Raw genomic sequence first — 19,454 nt, 5'->3', positions numbered from 1 at the left:
GGGGGGGGGGGGGAGGGGGGGAGTAGAGAAATCTCAGAAAGAAGCTATGTGCTCAAAGAAAATAGCGCCAAACGGTACTCAGGTGGCTTGGCCGAGAGGTTCAGCACGCGGGGCTCTCCGCCCGCTGAGGCTGCCCGCGGTCCCCGCCTAGTCGATAGCGACAGACACCGCCGCCCGGGGCTCTGGCTAAGCGAAAGAAGAGAAATATCCTATAGCACAAAACTGCCCTTCGATTGTTTTGAAAAAATAGATCTAAGATAGACAATTCCGAGTATTTTTTGTTAACAAGCTGCGCGTTAAGTACACTCGCTCCGCGGCCTACAGCTCGGCTCTGCCGCCCGGGGCCGGGCCGCCCGCGGGGCTGAACGACAGCGACGCCGAATTTATGCAGTATCTCTTGCCGGTGGGACGCGGCCCGTCGTCGAAAATGTGCCCGAGGTGAGCGCCGCACTGCAAGAGAAGAGCGAACACGTAAGGGAGCGCGCACAGAGCAGGCTCTGCGCCGGACTCCGGGCCCGCGCTTTAGATGGACGGCCGGCCTGTAGAGACGCGGCGGAAAGCAGCACGGGCGACTTCTAATCCGCCTGTCCATAGCGGCGGCGANNGCTCCGCACCACGTGCCGAGAATAAAAACCACGAGAACTGTGCATATCAGAGATCAGTGAGGAGCCACTGTGTGTTTTGATCTATGAAGTCTCTCAGCCAGCTGAAAAATGTCTGCAGTAATTTTATGAATTGAGTTGACCCTTGATCCCCCCTTGTAAGAAACACGGCAGAATAAAATCTCTCCCCCCTGGCATTCCTTTCGGCTTTGGATGGGTGGGTTTCAGATATGCAGAAGTCCACCGTAAAAGATACTGTGTAACTGGCCATGACGGAGGTGATGTTTGCTTTCATGGGCAGTAAAACTTAACATCAGACAAGCCCTGGATGTTCCGGGAGCCCGGCAAGGCGGTGGCCGGGCTCAACAGACAGATGTCACGGTTACCAGTGTGGCGGGGAACTGCCCCTGGCCCGCACCGTCCTTCCGTTCTGGCGTCCAGCAGGTGGAGCGCCGCGGGCGTCTCTACCCAAGTGAGCTGCATTCCATGGGGAAGGAATAAGCTCGGATCCGAGCTCCTGCCTATCCAAACACTCGGGAAGGAGAAGAGGCCCAGAATCCAGGCAGAAGCAGAAGGAGGGATGGTTGGCTAGGACGGTTTCAAAAGAAATCCAGCCCAGAGATAGTTTCTCCAGAAAGGCTGGCTCAGTGCATAAAACCTGCACTGAGCACTCCGACGCTGGGAACGACTCCAGGTGACAACCGTGTATGTCACACTGAGCCATCTTGCACCCTTTCTGAGCAGGGATGGGCGTGAGGGCTATGGAGAGATTGGTGTATCATATTCAAACAGGCTGTGAAAACACATCATCTGTCATGTCACAGAGAAACCAAAGGCTGGGGCAAATAATTTCCATTCATTCATGTAACAAATATTTACGGAGCACCTGCTGCACGCCAGGCACTGTCTCAGACTCTGGAGACACAGGCAACAACCCCTGGACTCACGGAGCTGACACTGTAGCGGGAGAGACAGATAATACACAAAGAAGTAAGTCGACTGTGTAGGATGATAGGTAGGAATAAATGCTAAGGAGAGGGGAAAAAAGAGGAAGCGATACAAAGCGTCAGAGCTGGGGGCTGATATTGCAGGTAGGATGATGAGGGGCTAATCTCCTGGGGTGACTCTGGAATAAGAAGCCAAAGGAAGTGAAGGAGTGGGTATCAGAGGAGCATATTGAGCAGATGGAAGAGTCAAGATTTAGGGAAGGACATGAGAGAAAAGGACTACAGATGATTTATTAATTCCTCTCACCATGCTTGCTTGGTGTACAAAACCCTTAGAAATTACAGGGAAAGAGAGTAGGAACTGACATGAGAATTGGGCTAATGAACCAAATGGAGATGACAAGAGAGAAGTGAAGGACCATGCTCATTACAAGGGAAAGAACCAGAATCTCAGTTTCCCTATCCTCAGTGCTACACTCAGTTCCCTGGGGTCCTCTCGTTATTAATAAATGGCACAAATAGCAACTCTGACTATATGGCACTTCCATGTTAAAAGTGCATTCTTATTTTACTGCCAACATACTGTGTCAGCTTATTAAAGAACTAAAAGTGAACCCTGAACTGATTTGATCTATTGCCTGGAAAATATGAAACAGGCCTAAAAAACAAATCTTGCACTATTTTACCACATTCTATGCAGGTTTAGGTAATATCAAGGCTGACAGCTCAGATTGCTTTTCCTTTCTATAAACAATTGAGGCCAAATTTTCAGGCATCGGCAGCTAAGATGCACCAGTAAAAGTACATATGCTCACCCAATGGACACAGGAAAACACCTATTTCTGCCTGCCGAAGCAGTCAGCGTGCAGGCCAACAGGAACCAGGGCTCTCGGTGACCAGTGTGCACGCACAATTATCCATCTCACGTGCGGCTCCGCCTCTTTGATCACCTGGCATCTGAGTGGTGGGCTTGTCACATAAAAGCCCCAGATAGGTTTTCTGGTTTTGTGTTTTAATGAGAGAATACAGCTATCTGGACAAAATAAGTGACATTACTTTTATTAATCATCTCTTGGGCATATTTAGAAAATGGTTCTGTTTACCTTACTCCAAAAATAAAACACAGTAAGGATATACTTGAAGCTATTTAGGAGAATTTATACGGTCTTCATTTCCCAACTCCTCTTGAACAAATCCAACTTAGAGTAATGTAATCTGTTGAACCGAGTTGGTTATTGGGCTGTAGTTTCATTCGCGAAATCTGGAACTGCTGTTTTGCTTACACGGAAAGAAAAACACAGATTCTAGATGTTCCTAATCCGAAATGAAAAGGGAGGGGGACGAGGAAGAGAACTTACAGTTAGAAAGAGGCAACCAACATCATTGGCAAACGACCCTACGGACTGGGGATGGGGTAGGGAAATCCTCAGAAGAGGTGTGAGTCCCCTACAAATGATAGGGATAGCTTCATCATGCTTGCACAAGGTGTTCTGGAAGAATCACACCAGGCTCCGATAACTGAGGGAGGAGCACCATTTTCAAAACGGAGCCAGCTGTTCATTTATATCTGCGCCACCACATCCATGCCCACTCCAACGCCTGCAAAGCTGCAAAGCCATTTGTCTGCAGGAAGCCTAACCACGCAGCGCCATTTCTGCTTCCTCCCAGGGACACCCAGTCTCCCATAAAAGACTATTACCCGGTTTCTTTGAAAAGCGCACAGGCCCTGAAGGTTCCTCCCTGAGGGGAACGCACATGGAGCCCATTCTTTCCAGCTTCTACCCCTGGCCGAAGGCTGGGATGATGAATGGAAGTTGTCAGTGATGCATTATTTCTTCAGCCGCCTGCGAGCTCTGCCTCCCCAGCCCCAGCCAACTGGCAATGTGTTGGGATCGCAGCACACCTGGTTGTAACTGAAACAAACTGGCTGCCCGATGAAGAAATCTCTGAAACCTGCTGTTAATGATTTATTTCAGGGTAAAATCTTTGGTGTGCATTTTGAAAGTTGTCTTAAAATGGTTATGCATTTATTGTACAGGTAAGATAAAAAACTACAACTGAATATTTAAGCTCTTATTCTGAAAAAAGCCTGAGCTAATTGTTCAAAAGAAAATTCTAAAGTTCCCAGAGGAAGCCTTTATCACCTAAGCCTCCCCCTCAGAAAAGTTGGCAACTGAGGAACCTGCAAAGAACCAAAGGAAAAGACGCCTCCCTCCCCCAAAAAGTGATTGAACATCAAATTTAACATAATTCCTTAAAATCTGACTGCAATTCTCAATCGTGTGCATAAGAAACACAAATAGTGCATTCAATGCAGTTACATATTTCCGCACTGATGTATTTCCAACTGTCCTAGAGGGTTTTCTCCCAGCTATTTCTAGGATGTTTTGGGCTTTATTATTGTCATTTTCTCTTAAGTGTTTGATCTACAAGATGAAGCAGTTTCAAAGCAGGGGCTTTTACACTTGGGCACATGGGGCAGGATAAGAAGGAGAAAAGAGTTTAAGAAGAAAAGCAATTTACTTTGCCAGTAGTATCCTGTTTTCTCCCACCGTTATCGAAGACACTTGTGTGTAAGTAGGGCTCTTTTCCTCTGTGCTTGTGATATTAATCTCTTGCCAAGGAAATGATTGTGAAGTCACCAGTTTAGCATTATGATTTTACTGAAAGATCAAGAAAGAGAGAGATGGGCTGTGAGTCTGAAACCCTATTGTAACACATGGGTATCTTTAATCATCAGCAATATATGAGTTGTCGTCTGCAAAAGATTAATAAGGTTTGGGGTTTTACCAAAATCTGCTTAACTTTTGAAAAATACCGTGTATGGGTGGATATTTACCTTTCTGTTGATTTGGCTGCCTTAGAACAAATTAATAATGGCCTAAAACAAACTGAAGGGACTCTACCATAGATTTGAGCCAGTAATAGCAGCAGGCAAAAATAGACTCCAGCTCGCGTAAACTCAGGGATCTGATGGTTTCCTTAAAGATGATTACCAAAAGTTAAGTGATTTATTGGTCTCCCATTTGCTGCAGATGTAGAATTTTGATCTAAAGAGGGAAGAATTCTGCAAGTATTACCAGAAGGGACTTACTTCTCTAAACTTCGCTTAAACCATGCAACTCTTACCTCTTTGCACTGAATTTAACTCCTGACAAAGCACTACTTAATAGGCTCGGGTTGGAGGGTCAGGGAGAAGCTGTCAAACAATTATTCATAGTAGTCAGTGAAACTGGGACAGAAACAACATATTTTATCACTAGCTGAAAAGTGTAAATAAAACTTTAAAAAATTCTTTGTAACTGCAAATTGTTAGAAAATTGCCACAGCTGGGAGAAGATAACTAAAGTGGACAAATTTAAGATAAAGACCCTCTTTGAAAGAGATAACTAGAATACAGTTGTGCAATTCAGCGGGTAGAACAGGAAAAGCAAACAAATATGGTAGCAACAAAAATCAGAATGTAACAGGGCAACCTGTTTCCTAGACAAGCAGGAATCCTAACACAAGGCACTGAAGGATCTCCACCACCCTTGCTCGTTTTCTGTGCTGTTCACTTAAAGGTCAGGCAGCGTGCTAGGCTTCTGACACAGCAGTGCGTTTAGAAGGACCTGACTGCACTATTTCTCTGAAAAGTGATGACAGTACTGAATCAATCTTAGCTTTCTCAACAAAATCTTACTAAAGTATTATTACCTAAAGAAGTCATGGGACACATGGGAAAACTACAGAGTAGTATAAGGAGGTGGTAAGTTATGGCTCCCAACACATTTATAATTCCTACTCAAATATGAGGTCTAATTCACTGCGTAGCATGATCCATATCACAATTTTAAAAAGAAAGAAAGAAAGAAAGAAAGAAAGAAAGAAAGAAAGAAAGAAAGAAACCAGGGAAAGGAAAGGAAAGGAAGGGAAAGGAAAAGAAGAAGAATCCTCAATACTGGAGTAAGAATTAGGGAGGACCACAGACCAAAAAACAAAACAAAACAAAACAAAACACCAAGCAAGTAGGTTGAGCCAACTGGTTTGTCCATGGAAGCTCAGCTCATCTGTAGAAGGTGGCAATAAGAGGGTCTCCAGGTGTAGACGCGCCATCTTTACCCCAAGGAAAGAAGTACTCCACGTAACACGTTCCACTGAGAACGTCTATGAGATGTCTAAAGCATCTAACAGATTCTTCATCAGACCAACCACATTGTTGCTACTCAGTCCAGAGAGAGGACAAGCCACGTGAATTCAAAATGCAGCAAGAATTTGAGAAAGAGGAGAAGCAGATCAGAGGCAAGTTTCCTACACCACTTCCCCCAAAAGGATGGGAGAAGCTGTGACTAGGGGAAGAGACTACATAAACTGAAAGAATAGAAGGTTAAACAACAGATAAACTGATCTTGAAAAGGAGCATTAAGAATGAGAAACTAGGAAACAAAATACAAGTGTTTACTCAGTATGCAAACCATTCAGTCAGTTACTTTTTCCAAGTTGAGACGAAAAGGATAAATGAGAAAATGGAAAAGAAAAAAACTCAAGAAAAATGTAGAACAAAAGGAAAAGAAATGTGTGGATGAAACCCACAGAAAAGAAAGGAAGGAAGGAAGACAGACAGACAGACAGATACCCAGCACACTTTGGTGAGCTATTACCACGCTCGCAAGGCAGACGCCCCCCACTCTGCCCACAGGGAGAAGACTCCAGCAAACATATCTTTCTCCAGTGCTGGAACCTGATTATTTTCCCCACGAAACTTACTACAGAGCATGTATTTTTACATATGCCTTAATAGAACAAATTTCCCTCCCTCTTCTCTTTAAATTTAAGACTTTTATTTAAGAAAGAGTTACATGCTTTCAAATGAGAAATAAAGGTGGTGGGGAAAGAAGCCAGAAGGGATAGGTCACTGTTAGTTCTTCACGCAACCATTCAGAAAGGACCCAAAGTACAGTAACAGTCACTGAGGCCTTTGACCGAAGGGCCGAGAGCTGCACCTGGTTTAGCTTATTAACATCTTTTATTAATGTGGCCCGATTTGGGCAACTTGTAGGCTTCATTTCTGTTTGGTTGCTGCATAATACCTTCATATTCGTGATGGTCTTTTTTTGAGTACTACTACTATTAACTCTGGTTGGCACAGAGAAAGGACCAAGTTTATATTGTGAATTTTAAGCATTAGTCACAGAGACATTAGAGAATAGGGCATTAAGGAAAGTGATTATCTTATGCCTCACTTTTTCTGTGCCTTTTTTTATTTGGTTCTCATGGGACTCATGTTTGAAAGTGGGTTCTGAACAAAAAGGAGGGTAGCAGTCATATAACAGCCCTAAGGCTGTTAAAACAAAAAGAAACTGTTAGTCTTAAAAGAGGTGTATTAAGTACTACGTACCTAAATTACATGTTACTATGTTCCATCCTACCCAGTTACTTTTTTGTCAAATATTTTTCATAATTAGTTTTTGTGGCAGTTATAAAAATATCAATTAAAATTCAGTTGAATTCAAACATAAATTGAATTAAATCAACTACTGGAGATCATAGGCTTTTTTGTTTTAACGTGACTCTTGATGGTCTATCTGTCTACCTATCTAAGCACCCTAGGGCTCTGGAGCTCAGTGTCCAAGTTCGAGTCTCAGCTCTGCCGCTTAAATCGATGTAGATTTACACAAGTGTAATTGTCCTTATTGTGTCTCAGTTTTCTCAACTAAAACATTAAGAAAAATGACAATATCTACCTCACAAGGTTATTGTGAGAGTTAACCAGGGCAGCTTTTAAAAACTGCTGGCGTTGAGGCCTCACACAGCCCAACTAAACGAGAATCTCTGGGGGTGAGATCCAGGATCAGAGATTTCCACTATCTTGCTCAGAAATTCATGTCTGAGGGGGCGCCTGGGTGGCGCAGTCGTTAAGCGTCTGCCTCCGGCTCAGGGCGTGATCCCGGCGTTCTGGGATCGAGCCCCACATCAGGCTCCTCCGCTGGGAGCCTGCTTCTTCCTCTCCCACTTCCCCTGCTGTGCTCCCTCTCTCGCTGGCTGTCTCTGTCAAATAAATAAATAAAATCTTTAAAAAAAAAAAAGAAAGAAAGAAATTCATATCTGAGAAATAAGAGTGGACGGAAAATATGACCTAGATAAAATACGAAGTCTGCTTTTCAAGGGAGAGAGAAGTGCTCAGGCTTAGAGGACAGAAAACTCACCAGCTTTATTTAAAAAAAAGAAAAAGAAAACACAAATTCATCAGATGGTTAGGTTCTAACCAATCTCCCTCCCTACTTGGTAGTAAATATGCCACCTACTCCCTAAAACTCTCGTGCCTGATGAAGGGGGTTAAAGGGCAAGTAGAAGAATGTTGAGGGAGGCCCACGTGGCAGTCACTTTGCTATTTCAGCTGCCTGATGGTGCCCCCTTTACCTCTGATACGTGCAACAGACATCCCCCAACAAACTACTCCGTCCTATCAATGAATTTCAGGGCCACACTACTCGGACTTTACACTGCACTTACGTAAAGCAGATTAGAACAGGACTATCTACTCTAGAATGGAATGTGCAGTTGCTCCCGTTCTGTGTACAGGAAGGTCTGGCTATGTCTCTGAGTTTAAATACAAAAGACCCACAAGTTCAAGTCTCTTCATTGGCATGACAAATCAACTATCTTTGCCTCCTCAACACGTGCTCATTTTCTCCCCTAGAGCCGGCCCTACTTTGGTGAGAGCAGAGTGGTGGGAACTAATTGGAGCATCCTTGGAAACGAAGATCGGTCCATATACTAGGAGAAGAAGAGAAGGCGTTACCTCATCACGTAGCCTCACTCTGAGCTCATACAACCTACCACTGAACCTCCTCTTCCCACTGCCCATTCTCCCACCTCCCGCCTCACACCCACCGAGGGAAAGCTGTCTCTGGGGTCTTGCCCACCCGTGCTGGGGTCATTACAGCGGAACAACAGGTGCGCAGAACTGCAGGGAGAGGGGTATTCTCTAGACATCAGATTATACAAAGCCACATAACGAAATCTTCATATGCCCGAAGAATGGCCCGTTCCCTGCTATACTCAATCAACTGAAGATGATTCTTCCTATCATTCTTTTTTTTTTTTTTAAATAGTGTTGAAGCCGATGACTGGCATTCAATTGGACTTGCTGAACACCTGAAGACTGAGATATCGTTACTTTATAGAGACTTCATTGCACTCGTCTGCCCCTTTTGTGATCAGTCTCTTGGCTTTAGTTGCTATATTTAGCACAACCAGGAGTCCCGAAAGTGTTTGCAATGCAGAGGGAGCAGCATAGCGGGTTTTTGGGTGGGGTTAACTGACCTGAGAGCAGCTCGTTTCCACCCTGTGCATCCCGTAGGAAAAGTCGTCAGTAAACGTGATTGCATCAGAACTGATCACATCGTGGAATGAAGGCCAGCCTGGGGCAGAGCAGCACCAGAACAAAACAGACAGGAGAGAGACAGCCTTGGGTTAGAATACAATTCTGAAGAGCTACTAAGCAGAGAATGAGAATCTTTAGTATATGAATCGTTCTTGACTTCTTCAACCTGAAAAAAAAAAAGGTCAAAAGCTGAAGGATAATATATTTCCTAAGAGTGCAACTCTTTTTTAAGAATAACTTTCTCCTCACATTCGGATCACAGTTGCATTGGGAGTTTATGTTTCAAGAAGCATTCTTAGACCATCCAGGAGTTTTCTAGAGTACCCCTGGATTTATAAAGCTCTCTCTTGCCACTTGGTCTTGTCTCTTATCTTCAGAGTCACTGGGCACTCACTCTGAGTCTTAACAGTGTGACATTCTCCAAAACACAATCCAATTGTGGATTTTTTTTTTAAGATTTATTTATTTATTTGAGAGAGAGAGCGAGGGCGAGCAGGGGGAGGGGCAGAGGAGAGAGACAGAAATCCTCAAACAGACTCCCTGTTGAGCATGGAGCCCGACACAGGGCTTGATCCCAGGACCCCGAGATCATGACCTGAGCCAAAACCAAGAGTCGGACACTCAACCAACTGAGCCACTTGGGTGCCCCCCCCTTTTATAAAGATTTATTTATTTTTTAAAGGATTTATTCATTACAATTTTTCTGGCTGTTAACTTTTCAACTTTCCATGCCCCTTTAGGAAGCATGTTTTTTCCGTACTTAGTTTGTATGGTTAAAATATTAAAAAATGAGTATTCCATAGTTTCCATCTTAATCTAATAATTTCTCAGGACAGGGCTATCTGGAAAGCAGCTTCTATCTACTTTATAGGCAAGGGGCTAGCTCACTTCCTAGAAGGAAGTCATAGGGCAGTGTTCTCCAGGCATCTCTAGGGAGCACCTCCTCTCAAATAGCATCTTGTTCCAATTTTCATTTATTTGAATGATTTTTAAAATATGCACACACAGCTTTAAGAAACTCAACGATAAGGACCATAAGATTGTACAAATGTTTATGAGTGTACAGTCAGGTTTTACGTTCAGTACTTCTAGGCATGTTTTTACATGTTTTCAGAAAATTTGTCGGGAGTTACTGAGCTGAAGCCCAAAATGATGGAAGAGGTGTGATGTTGCCGAACTGCTGGTACAATTCTTTTTTTTTCTTTCAGAAGCCAAATTTATTCCTGTAGAAAGGAGGAAGCGCTTTAAAAACATGGTGCTTTGTGTTAATACACCAACTGAAAGAAAACAGAATGCAGACTTCAACAATATGATTTCCAGTTTCAAACAAATTAGCTCAGGCCAAGTTTTTATCAGAAACTCCCCCAAACCTCCCATCCCCCACTATGCAACAGTATAGCTTTCAGAGTTGGTGCTGGATTCAACACCCAGAGCTGAAACACTTTCCAATTCCTTGATTTGAGTTCAAGATTGCTGCAAGTCACCAGGAAAACCTTAACTTTCTAGATATAAGATAACGTTCCTCAAAAAACAGTCACACCAAGACACACCAGTACTCTTAAGAAAACTTGTCTCTCCCTGTTTTCTAAATTCTAAAGACAATCTAAACATATCCTAGGCTATAATTATTGGTTTATGATGACTACTTGGCACTTTTAGATATTCTTCTTTGTTCAATGGCAGTAGTGCCAATGGCTAGAAAAGAGAGGGTTAAAGGTGATGTTTGAAGACATTGAAAAATAATTTAGCTATGAAAAGAAAGAGAACACTCTATATTTAAATCTCCATGTTATAACTCATTCGCTTGCTGGTTATGGCAACTAATATTATGGAGGGACTTATTTGATTCAGTAGTAAACAGGTAAAGCGTTAGGATTTTTTTTTTTAAATTTACCATAAAGCTTCCCTCCAACGCACATACATTTTCCTATTCCTAGAATTTAAAATAGGTATGGAGAAATGTAATATATATAAATATATATATATAAATATATAAATATATAAATATATATATATATATCCCACCTCCCATGCTCCTTCTTCATGTTATATACACTCATCTTGTTCTACTTATCATAGCGGATTTTTGATTTATTTGTTTTCAGGCTTTCCTCTCTGACTAGCTTATGAGCACTTCGAAGGCAGAGTCTGCATAAACAAGAAGACGGGATGGATATTTACATTATGTCACAGAGTCCCACTGGAGGCAGAAAATATAATCATGTTGCTTTTTTACAGACTAGATTAAGAAAGCAGCAATGCAGTTTTTTCACTGGAGTACCCAACTTCCCCAAACACCATAACGAAGCCTCTCTTGATAGGGAGAGTAAGCTTACTATTTACTCAGGATGGTAAATCCTTGAAGATCCTCAAGGTCACTAACCTTGCAGGAATTCTGCGGGCAGGAGAAGAGGGAGCAGAAGGATATGGTACGTGCCAATATTACACAGGCAGTCAGTGGCAGCAGCAAAGCTAGAATGTGTGAATTCTGACTTTAGTCTAGGGTTCTCTCCTCACATTCCACCTTCTTCCTCAATATGAGGCCAAGACATCATTCATTTCAATACTGTAACAGGAAGGAGACGGCAGGTTTTAAGAAGTATGTTTAGTGCCGGGTCTGGATTGGTTGGTGGTTACACCGTTGCACTTAGGAGCTTCTAAGTGGAAGCGAAGAATGAATGTATCCTAAACCATACTGATTCTCTCACTAACAACCACACCGTTCAAAGAGGAAGCCCAAGAGTAATGACATGAACAATGCAATTGACTTTGGGGCATGGATAATATTTTATTCATTTATCTAAAATAACCACAAATACTTAGAAGCTCACCTTAGGTATTAATATTGAGGAAACCTCAATTCTCTTTGGGGTTTCTTCATTCTAATTCTTTCCTAACAATTGTGAAGCATTGCCTATTAAACATTTGGGGGAGAGAAGAGAACTGCTTTCAAATGAGCTATTAAACTATACAGCTATACATTTTGTCTCCATGAATTAAATATTTATAGAATGTTCCAGAAGACTATATTGAAGAGTAGATAAGGATGAGGTGCAGTGATATGGAGTCAGGGTTCTCAAAAGATTTCAATGTTTCTGGGAAAACATAATTTATTGGTTGTTTCCCATGGTGTTGGTTAAATATCAGAAGAGACACTAAAAAACCAACCAAACAAAAAAAGTCATCAAAACTCCCCAAAATTCACAGTGTCTCTCTGTGCAGTAGAAGAAATGCAGTTTTCAAGGTGGAATATTTGATATCTCACCCAAATCTTAATTAATGGAGACTGACCAGGGCAACCGTGCTGGAGACCATAAGTAACCCCGTGTGAGGGAACACATTTCAAAAGAGAATCAGGGCCAACTTCCATAAGGTTAACACAGGAGAACATTGAATTCTTTCTCTAGGTCTCCCAGAAAACGTTGAAGGAGAATCCATCAGAAAACCAAGTCCTTATTGACAATGAAACTAAGAAGGACCTTCAACCAAGAATAAATTGTCTCATGGCAGAGAAGCCCCAAAGATGACAGCACTTTGAGAGCGGAATTCCCTCATCATGTGAAAGTATTTAAAGGAGGAACTCTTCACTGCCGCAAAAATCCTCAAAGGAAACCCTGCCCCCACTCCTAATAATAAGGAAAGTGCTTCAAAGGGTGATAGGCAAGACTGAAGCAATCTGGGTCTTGTTGAGAAAATTATCTTGAGCAAAAGGGGGAGGGGGATGTGTTTATGTCAGTTTTGACATTAAAGAAAGATCATCCATCCTCCTTTCTCTAGGATTTCCCTTTTGGTCTTCTCATCTAACAAAACATTATTTGTTTTGGATGCATTCCATGCACTTTTTAAAAGAACAGTCATTGGAAAACCTGGATAAACAGAGTTGGCTCACCCCACCCCCATTACATCCCTTTGTTTCTATTTGATGAGCTCAGATTGGAGTGTATTATCGTTTGATTTCTAAAAATATAAACGGTACTTTTTAGATATTAGCTGGTTGTTATCGGGAATGTCTTGTATTCAATAAATAGATTCTCCTCTCAAAGCATCCTCATCTCCAGACAGCAGGTAAATACAGGTAGCCCAACCACGGCAGCCGCGTGGGGCTATTGGCAGTCCTGCTCCCGTGTGACCCGACGACCATCAGGCCACACTGATCTGCACACGTCACTTGACAGCACTGGCATAATGGGCAGCAAATCCAGGATGTGTCCATTTATGTCTCAAATATCAGAGCAAGTGATTCCGTTTGTTAACAGTAGATCTTTGGCGCTTGCTACCGTCTACACTACGGTGGATTTTTTTTTTTAAGATTGCAGTAAAAAGAATTATTCCTTCCCACTCAGAATGGGGCTCACTGAACTGCTCAGTCTCCTCGAACCCGTCACGGAACGGTGACACACCTTTCCACAGGTGGCGTTCTGCTGGCAAACTTTAAATGTTTCACTCCAACTGCCTCCTGAGAAAAACTTGCTCATCTCTCTATCCCAACCTTTTCCTCCTTCCTTTCAAAAATCTTTGAAACAAGTTCTTAAACCTAGCAACAGGTTATAAACAAGTTGAAGCCAATCCCATCTGTACCATGTCTAGAAAATGCGGCCCTTCTTCCCCTACTCTTAATTTAACAAGGATTTGCTAAACAGCTGCCACGTTTCCTGGATCAGCGCCCAGCCCCCAAATAAAAAGGAGAAACCTCAGTAAGTTAGCTACATGACCCATCAGTAGAGCGCAGCAGAAAACACCCGTGCCCGAGAATTCATTACATTGAAATGTAATTACCAATATTTTATTAGCTTCAAGTGCAAAATCGGTTTGAGCACAATAAATCCCAGTTGGGCTTGGGTGACGCTTTAATGATGAGAAATACTTGCGCGTGGCTTCAGTGAGACACGCTGGACACTTACAGACCTGTGGTTTTCTGTATGTACCAATTCTCACAGCTCTGTGATTCTAGGACCGTATTTCAGAATTTGTAGCGTTTCGTATCTCTGAAGCCAGAATCCGTTAACCTCACTGACCACTACTTACCGTGTTAGCTGCCTCAACCAAATAACACAACGCTTTATGAAGCCGCCCTGATGACAAGAATTGTCTGAAGTTTAGAGCTCTGATGCTTACCTAGTTATTCGCTGCAACTGACACGTCAAGCATTAGCTTTTTCTCATTTTTAAAAGGATGATACTCTATTCCCCCTCGAAGACCCAAAAGTTTAAATATTAACCAACGGAATATATGCATGTAGTAGAAAATCAAAAAGTGCAAGACGACCCACAGTGAAATGTTCCCTTTCAGTACTTCCCACCCCTGCAAACAGCCATGTTTACCAGGTTGTAGCTCTAATTCTAAAAAATATGCTTATGCTGCTACCTCTCGATTCCTTCATTTTAAGTCTGTGCTATCCAATACAGAAGCTACAAGCCACGTGCTGCAATTTAAATTTAAATAATTAAACTTAAATAGAACTTCAGTTCTTCAGTCCTATTAGCCACATTTCAAGTTCTCAACAATTACTTGTAGTGAATGGCTACTATACTGGACAACACAGGCCCAGACAGAGAATATTTCCAACATCATTTCCACAGATAGAGAAATTCCCACCATTGGGCAGCGCTGTTCTGTCATTACAAATTGATTCCCTCCCGTCGACGATGAAGACTAAGCCTTCAGACTTCTACTAATCTCCCTCCCCTTCCCCCTCGCAATTTTTGATAGTTATATTATTTTTAATTCTTTTAAAACTTTGTTTGGTACTATCTGCCTCTTGAACTGGAACTTAAGTTCAATAGGAGCAGAGGGTTTGTCAGCTTTGTCCACCAGTGTATTGTTGGTCACGTGAAACAGGTGCCTGCAACGCTAGAGGTGGTGCAGAGACTGTCTGATCGATGAACAGACGAATGCATGACTGTCCTACAGCTTAACGTCACTGGGCTCTTCAGTCTGTAAGACAGGCTTGGCACCCGATCCTCCTTCTACCTACTCTTTACCCCATTCCAACGCCTGACCTTAATGAAGTCTTCTAGGCTTTTCTATAGATTGATTCTAAGAGCCGAAACTAGTAAAGGACAGTAGTATTATTATAGCTACACACATGTTGCTTACTGCACGGTTAGAGTGCTGGGGTTATATCTCCTTCTCCAACGGTCCAGCTGACATAACCCCAGGCTGCCTAGTCAAACAGATTTTCCTTCCTTTAGACTGCATCACTCTAAAAAGGCAGGCCACATTTTATTTTATTTTTGTTTGGACCATGACTTTCTTACACAATTGTACAAATTTGCTCTATAATTCAACGTTTTAATTTTTGAATTTTAATTACAAATATTTTAACCATACATAAAAATATGTAGAATACATGGGCATCCATGTTTTAACAGATAGTAACTACCCAAGTTTAAAAGATAATATTTTTTCTATATTTGCTTCAGATCTTTCTCTTTTTCTAACAAAATAAAATGTTACGATGACAGCCAAATCTGCCTCCAGCCTTCTCCCTTACTCCTACACTCCCTGGTGCCTCAGAGATAATGTTTACGTACCCTTCCCGCACTTCTTTTGATTCATTTTCTATATATGCCTATATCCATAAATAATATATAATGTTTTAAATTAAAAATTCACATGAAGGACGTTGCCTCCTAGGTATCCTTTGGCGACCTATATTTTTTTCACGTTATTCCTGGTCTCTAGACTTTTCTGGTCTTTTTTACAGCAGCGTCTTTTTATTTTATAAACGAAATATTTCAAATATGTCTAAGAATATGAGCCAGAGAGTTGTTTCACTTTGGTTTTTCTATTATTCTCTAAAATACGTCTGCTGCCTCTGGCACAACTGTTCTCTTTTTCTTGGTTTTTGTCTTCCACGCTCTGGGTTTGCTTCAACCATTTCTGTTCAAGAATGGAGGTCTGGGCGGGGGGAGGGGGGCTTCCTCTGCCATCAGGCTCAGCGCGGGTTTGCGCCTCACTAGGTCTCAGCTCCGAACAGAGACACTGACGGGGAGCTCTGGGACACCGTCACCATCTGCTGCAGGACAAAGGTTTGTCCCAGGGCTCCCTAATACCTGCCTGGGCAGGGGCTCACTCTGCAGCACAGCCCCTCACTGGCAGCCCCATTTCTCCCCGAAAGGCCGTTTAATGTCTTTCTAGAGCCGTCTTCCAGACTTTTTCCCTGTGGGTAACTGATGATCTGTCATTCTAAACATAAAAGTGAGGACTCTGCAAGACTGGTCTAGCTGTTCTTTCGGTTAAACACCTTGGTGTCGACCCCCCATTTTGCTCTTGACAATGCTGCACTCTGAGCCCCTGCATAATTCTGCTGGGCATCTTGGCAACAACTCCTGTACGTCCTTTGGCCTGACGCTTTCTTTAATTGGTCATACCCAGTAATGCGCTGCTGGCCATTTTTTCTTGGAAAAATTGGCTAAAATTTCTGGTCTGCTCAACACCCCCTCCCCCACTCCAATTTTCTTTGCAGTGGGGTTCTTCTTCTCTTCTGCCGCCTCCTCCTCTTTCTTCTTCTTTTTCTTACTCTCACTTTAAAGAATTCTCTTGGGAGAGAGGGAAACAAACATGTACGCTCAGTCTATCATCTTGAACAAGAAGCTGAGATTTCTTTTTAATAAACTACAGATTTTAGTCTCTTGATCTAATATTTTATGAGAAGAAGAAACGGATTTCAGGCATCGTAGTTTTTCTACTAACCACAATTATATTATTTTTGCCTTAGTGATAAGACCCAAAATCAATGTAAGGTTTAGGAGCTTTAACGGGCTCAGATTTGACTCTATCTAAAAAGTGATTCTGGGCTAACTGCATGAGAGTATGACATCTGTAAAGATCCCTGACTTAGAACCGCGGCAGGCCAGAGTAGCCTCCTCCCAGAACTGGGTTGGTGGAAAAAACCTCAAAGACCTCTTTTCTTTTCTCTTTTAAAACTTTTATTTATTTATTTGAGAGAGAGAGAGAGAGAGATCACAAGCAGGGGGAAAAGGCAGAGGGAGAAGCAGGCTTCCCGCTGAGCAGGGAGCCTGATGCAGGACTCGATCCCAGGACCCTGGTATCATGACCTGAGCCAAAGGCAGATGCTTAACCAACTGAGCCACCCAGGTGCCCCATAGACCACTTTCCTTTTTTTTTTCTCTAATTTTATTTATTTATTTGACAGACAGAGACAGTGAGAGGGAACACAAGCAAGGGGAGTGGGAGAGGGAGAAGCAGGCCTCCCGCCAAGCAGGGAGCCCAATGCAGGGCTCGATTCCAGGACTCTGGGATCATGATCTGAGCCGAAGACAGACGCTTAACGGCTGAGCCACCCAGGCGCCCCCATAGACCACTTTTCAACTCTATATTTGATCATTTGTTATGGTGTGAGAATGCACTATATTTCTGTCCTCCTGCCACTCCAAATATAAGGACAAGTATCCCCTTATATGCTGATGACACAATTTCATTACTGCAAACAAGCAGTAAGTCTCAAGAGGCAAACTATTCTAGTCAAGAAAATGGTTTAACAGTGATTATGATTAAAAGAAACCATTGGTTTTGCCAAACGCTCTCCCATGCTTCATTCAGCTTCATTAAGAAGTACCTCAAATAAAAATAATACTTAAAAGTATTTATCTTGAAAAGCAGGAGTTTAAGAAAAAAAAAAGAAAAGAAAAGCAGGGAGTTTGGAATACATAAAAAATAGCCTAGATCTATAGACTCTGAAAATTCATGAAGATAAAAAAATGCTAAAGTGCAATATACTATTCAAGCATTAATTTTATTTTGGTTACTAATTACCTTGCTTTTTCGTCTTGTCAAGTAACCCCCATAGATTTAAGTGGCAGTGGCAGTGGCATTTTGAATGCCAGGGACATGTTGAATGGCATGATGACTGGGGGCCACCTGAAGCAGACTATTAACATGATCAGATTGGTGCTTTGGGAAGATGGTTCTGGAAGCAGGCAAGAGGGTGGGGGATAAGAGGATGAGAACAGGCACATCAGATGGAAGACTGCACGTGGAAGCTGAAATGATGAAGCTCTGAAATGAAGGCATTTGCAATGGGGCTGGAGGGCAGGGGAGCGATTAGAGAGACATTAAGCAGCCAAAATTCACTGACTGTGGTGGTACCTGGTGGGGAGTGAAGGAGAAGGGTAGGGTTGAATTACTACTAGGTTTCCAGCTTGTACGACTAGCTGGATCATGCTAGTTATACATGTTTTTCAGGAAAAATAATAAAATCGGGTTAGTGTGGAACTCTCTAGGAGCAGAGGGATGTGTGGGCTCAGAAGTGAGACCCTGGCTAAAGATACAGATGTGAAAGTCATCAGAGCATGGAAAACAGTAAGGTTATGGGTGAGGATCTGTAGAAGGCGAATACAAGGGGAGTGGAGAACCAGACAGCTATTTAATGGGTAGTAAGGAGGGCACGTATTGCATGGTGCACTGGGTGTTATCCGCAACTAATGAATCATGGAACTTTACCTCAAAAACCAGGGATGTACTGTATGGTGACTAACATAATATAATAAAAAATATTATTTAAAAAAAAAGATTCAGTGAAGGAAAATAAAAAGAGAGCATTTCAAGAAATAGGAGGACGACTAGGGAACCGGGACCGAGTCAGATAATGGAAAAGTGCTTAAGGCTGGAGGACAGTCCCCAGTGACATAATCTACAGAAAGGACAAGTCAAATAAGATCGGAGAGGAGACTGCTGAATTCAACAGATGGGCAGCCTGGTGGACTTTAGGAAGAGCCATTTCAGTGCAATGGACAGAAGCCCGACTCTTGTCGGGCTGAAAGGCGTTCGTGAAGAGCAAATAAAGAGCAGTCTATTTGGAAAGACCAGTCTTTCCAAAGCCTGGCAGGGAAGGAAGGTGCAGCAGGCTGATGACTCGTAGGAGAGCATAATGATATTTATGCGAACATACGAGGATACTGGGGGTCCCTCTCAACGATTCCACCATTCTCTGCTTTCCAAAGTGTTTAAAATCTTACAGTACTTTCTAACGGAACTTTCACAATAAAATGAGTAATACGAAAATTTGTAGACATGCTTAAAATATTAAGCATTGCTCAAGTGCTCCTTAGGATATTGGACAGAAGCTATATTTGAAGAAAGACTAAAATAAAATTCCATCCCTAGAATCTTTTTTATCTTTAGTTTATTTTTAAGTTGTTCATTGCTGCTGTTCCTACTATCCCTTAATCTACCAAACTGAGAGTCACGAGTGTCATGTTTTAAATGGCCGTGGTGATCTGTTTCGCCTTTTGGCACAAAGGAGGTGCTCAATAAATATGATTAAACAAACAAATCCAGAGCTTCAACTCTAGGTCAAGTTCCCCTGTCAAACATGCTCACAGCACCCACTATTTTCTCTTCAAAGCATGTCTCACAGTTTGTAATTACTTATTTATTGGGGTAATTTTTGATGAATGTCCGCTTCTTTCCCTAAGCTCCGTGAGACCATGATTGCTTTGTTTACTCCTACAGCTTCAACACCTCACTGATAAAAATATTGGTTCAATGAGTTAATTAATGAAGAATATATCATAT

At 42.3% G+C, this 19,454-nt stretch overlaps 1 protein-coding gene across 3 annotated transcripts in view; it reads right to left on the bottom strand.

Annotated features, from left to right (window-relative positions):
* Positions 1-212: 212 nt before the first annotated feature.
* MSRB3 (methionine sulfoxide reductase B3) overlaps positions 213-19,454 on the bottom strand; it is a 161,612-nt gene continuing 142,370 nt past the window's right edge. For all 3 annotated transcript variants that reach the window (XM_040637227.1, XM_040637228.1, XM_008684250.2), the window contains 2 exons: positions 8,855-8,952; positions 213-450 (listed from right to left, as the gene is read on the bottom strand). In XM_040637227.1, the coding sequence (XP_040493161.1) occupies positions 319-450; positions 8,855-8,952 (230 nt within the window). In that variant the 3' untranslated portion in view covers positions 213-318. The remainder of the gene's footprint in view (positions 451-8,854; positions 8,953-19,454) is intronic.

Source organism: Ursus maritimus, unplaced genomic scaffold, assembly GCF_017311325.1.
Source record: "Ursus maritimus isolate PB19 unplaced genomic scaffold, ASM1731132v1 scaffold_21, whole genome shotgun sequence".
NCBI classification, from domain to species: Eukaryota; Metazoa; Chordata; class Mammalia; order Carnivora; family Ursidae; genus Ursus; species Ursus maritimus.
The sequence above is the reverse complement of the archived record's forward strand: the minus strand, read 5'-3'. Positions and strand labels throughout refer to the sequence as shown.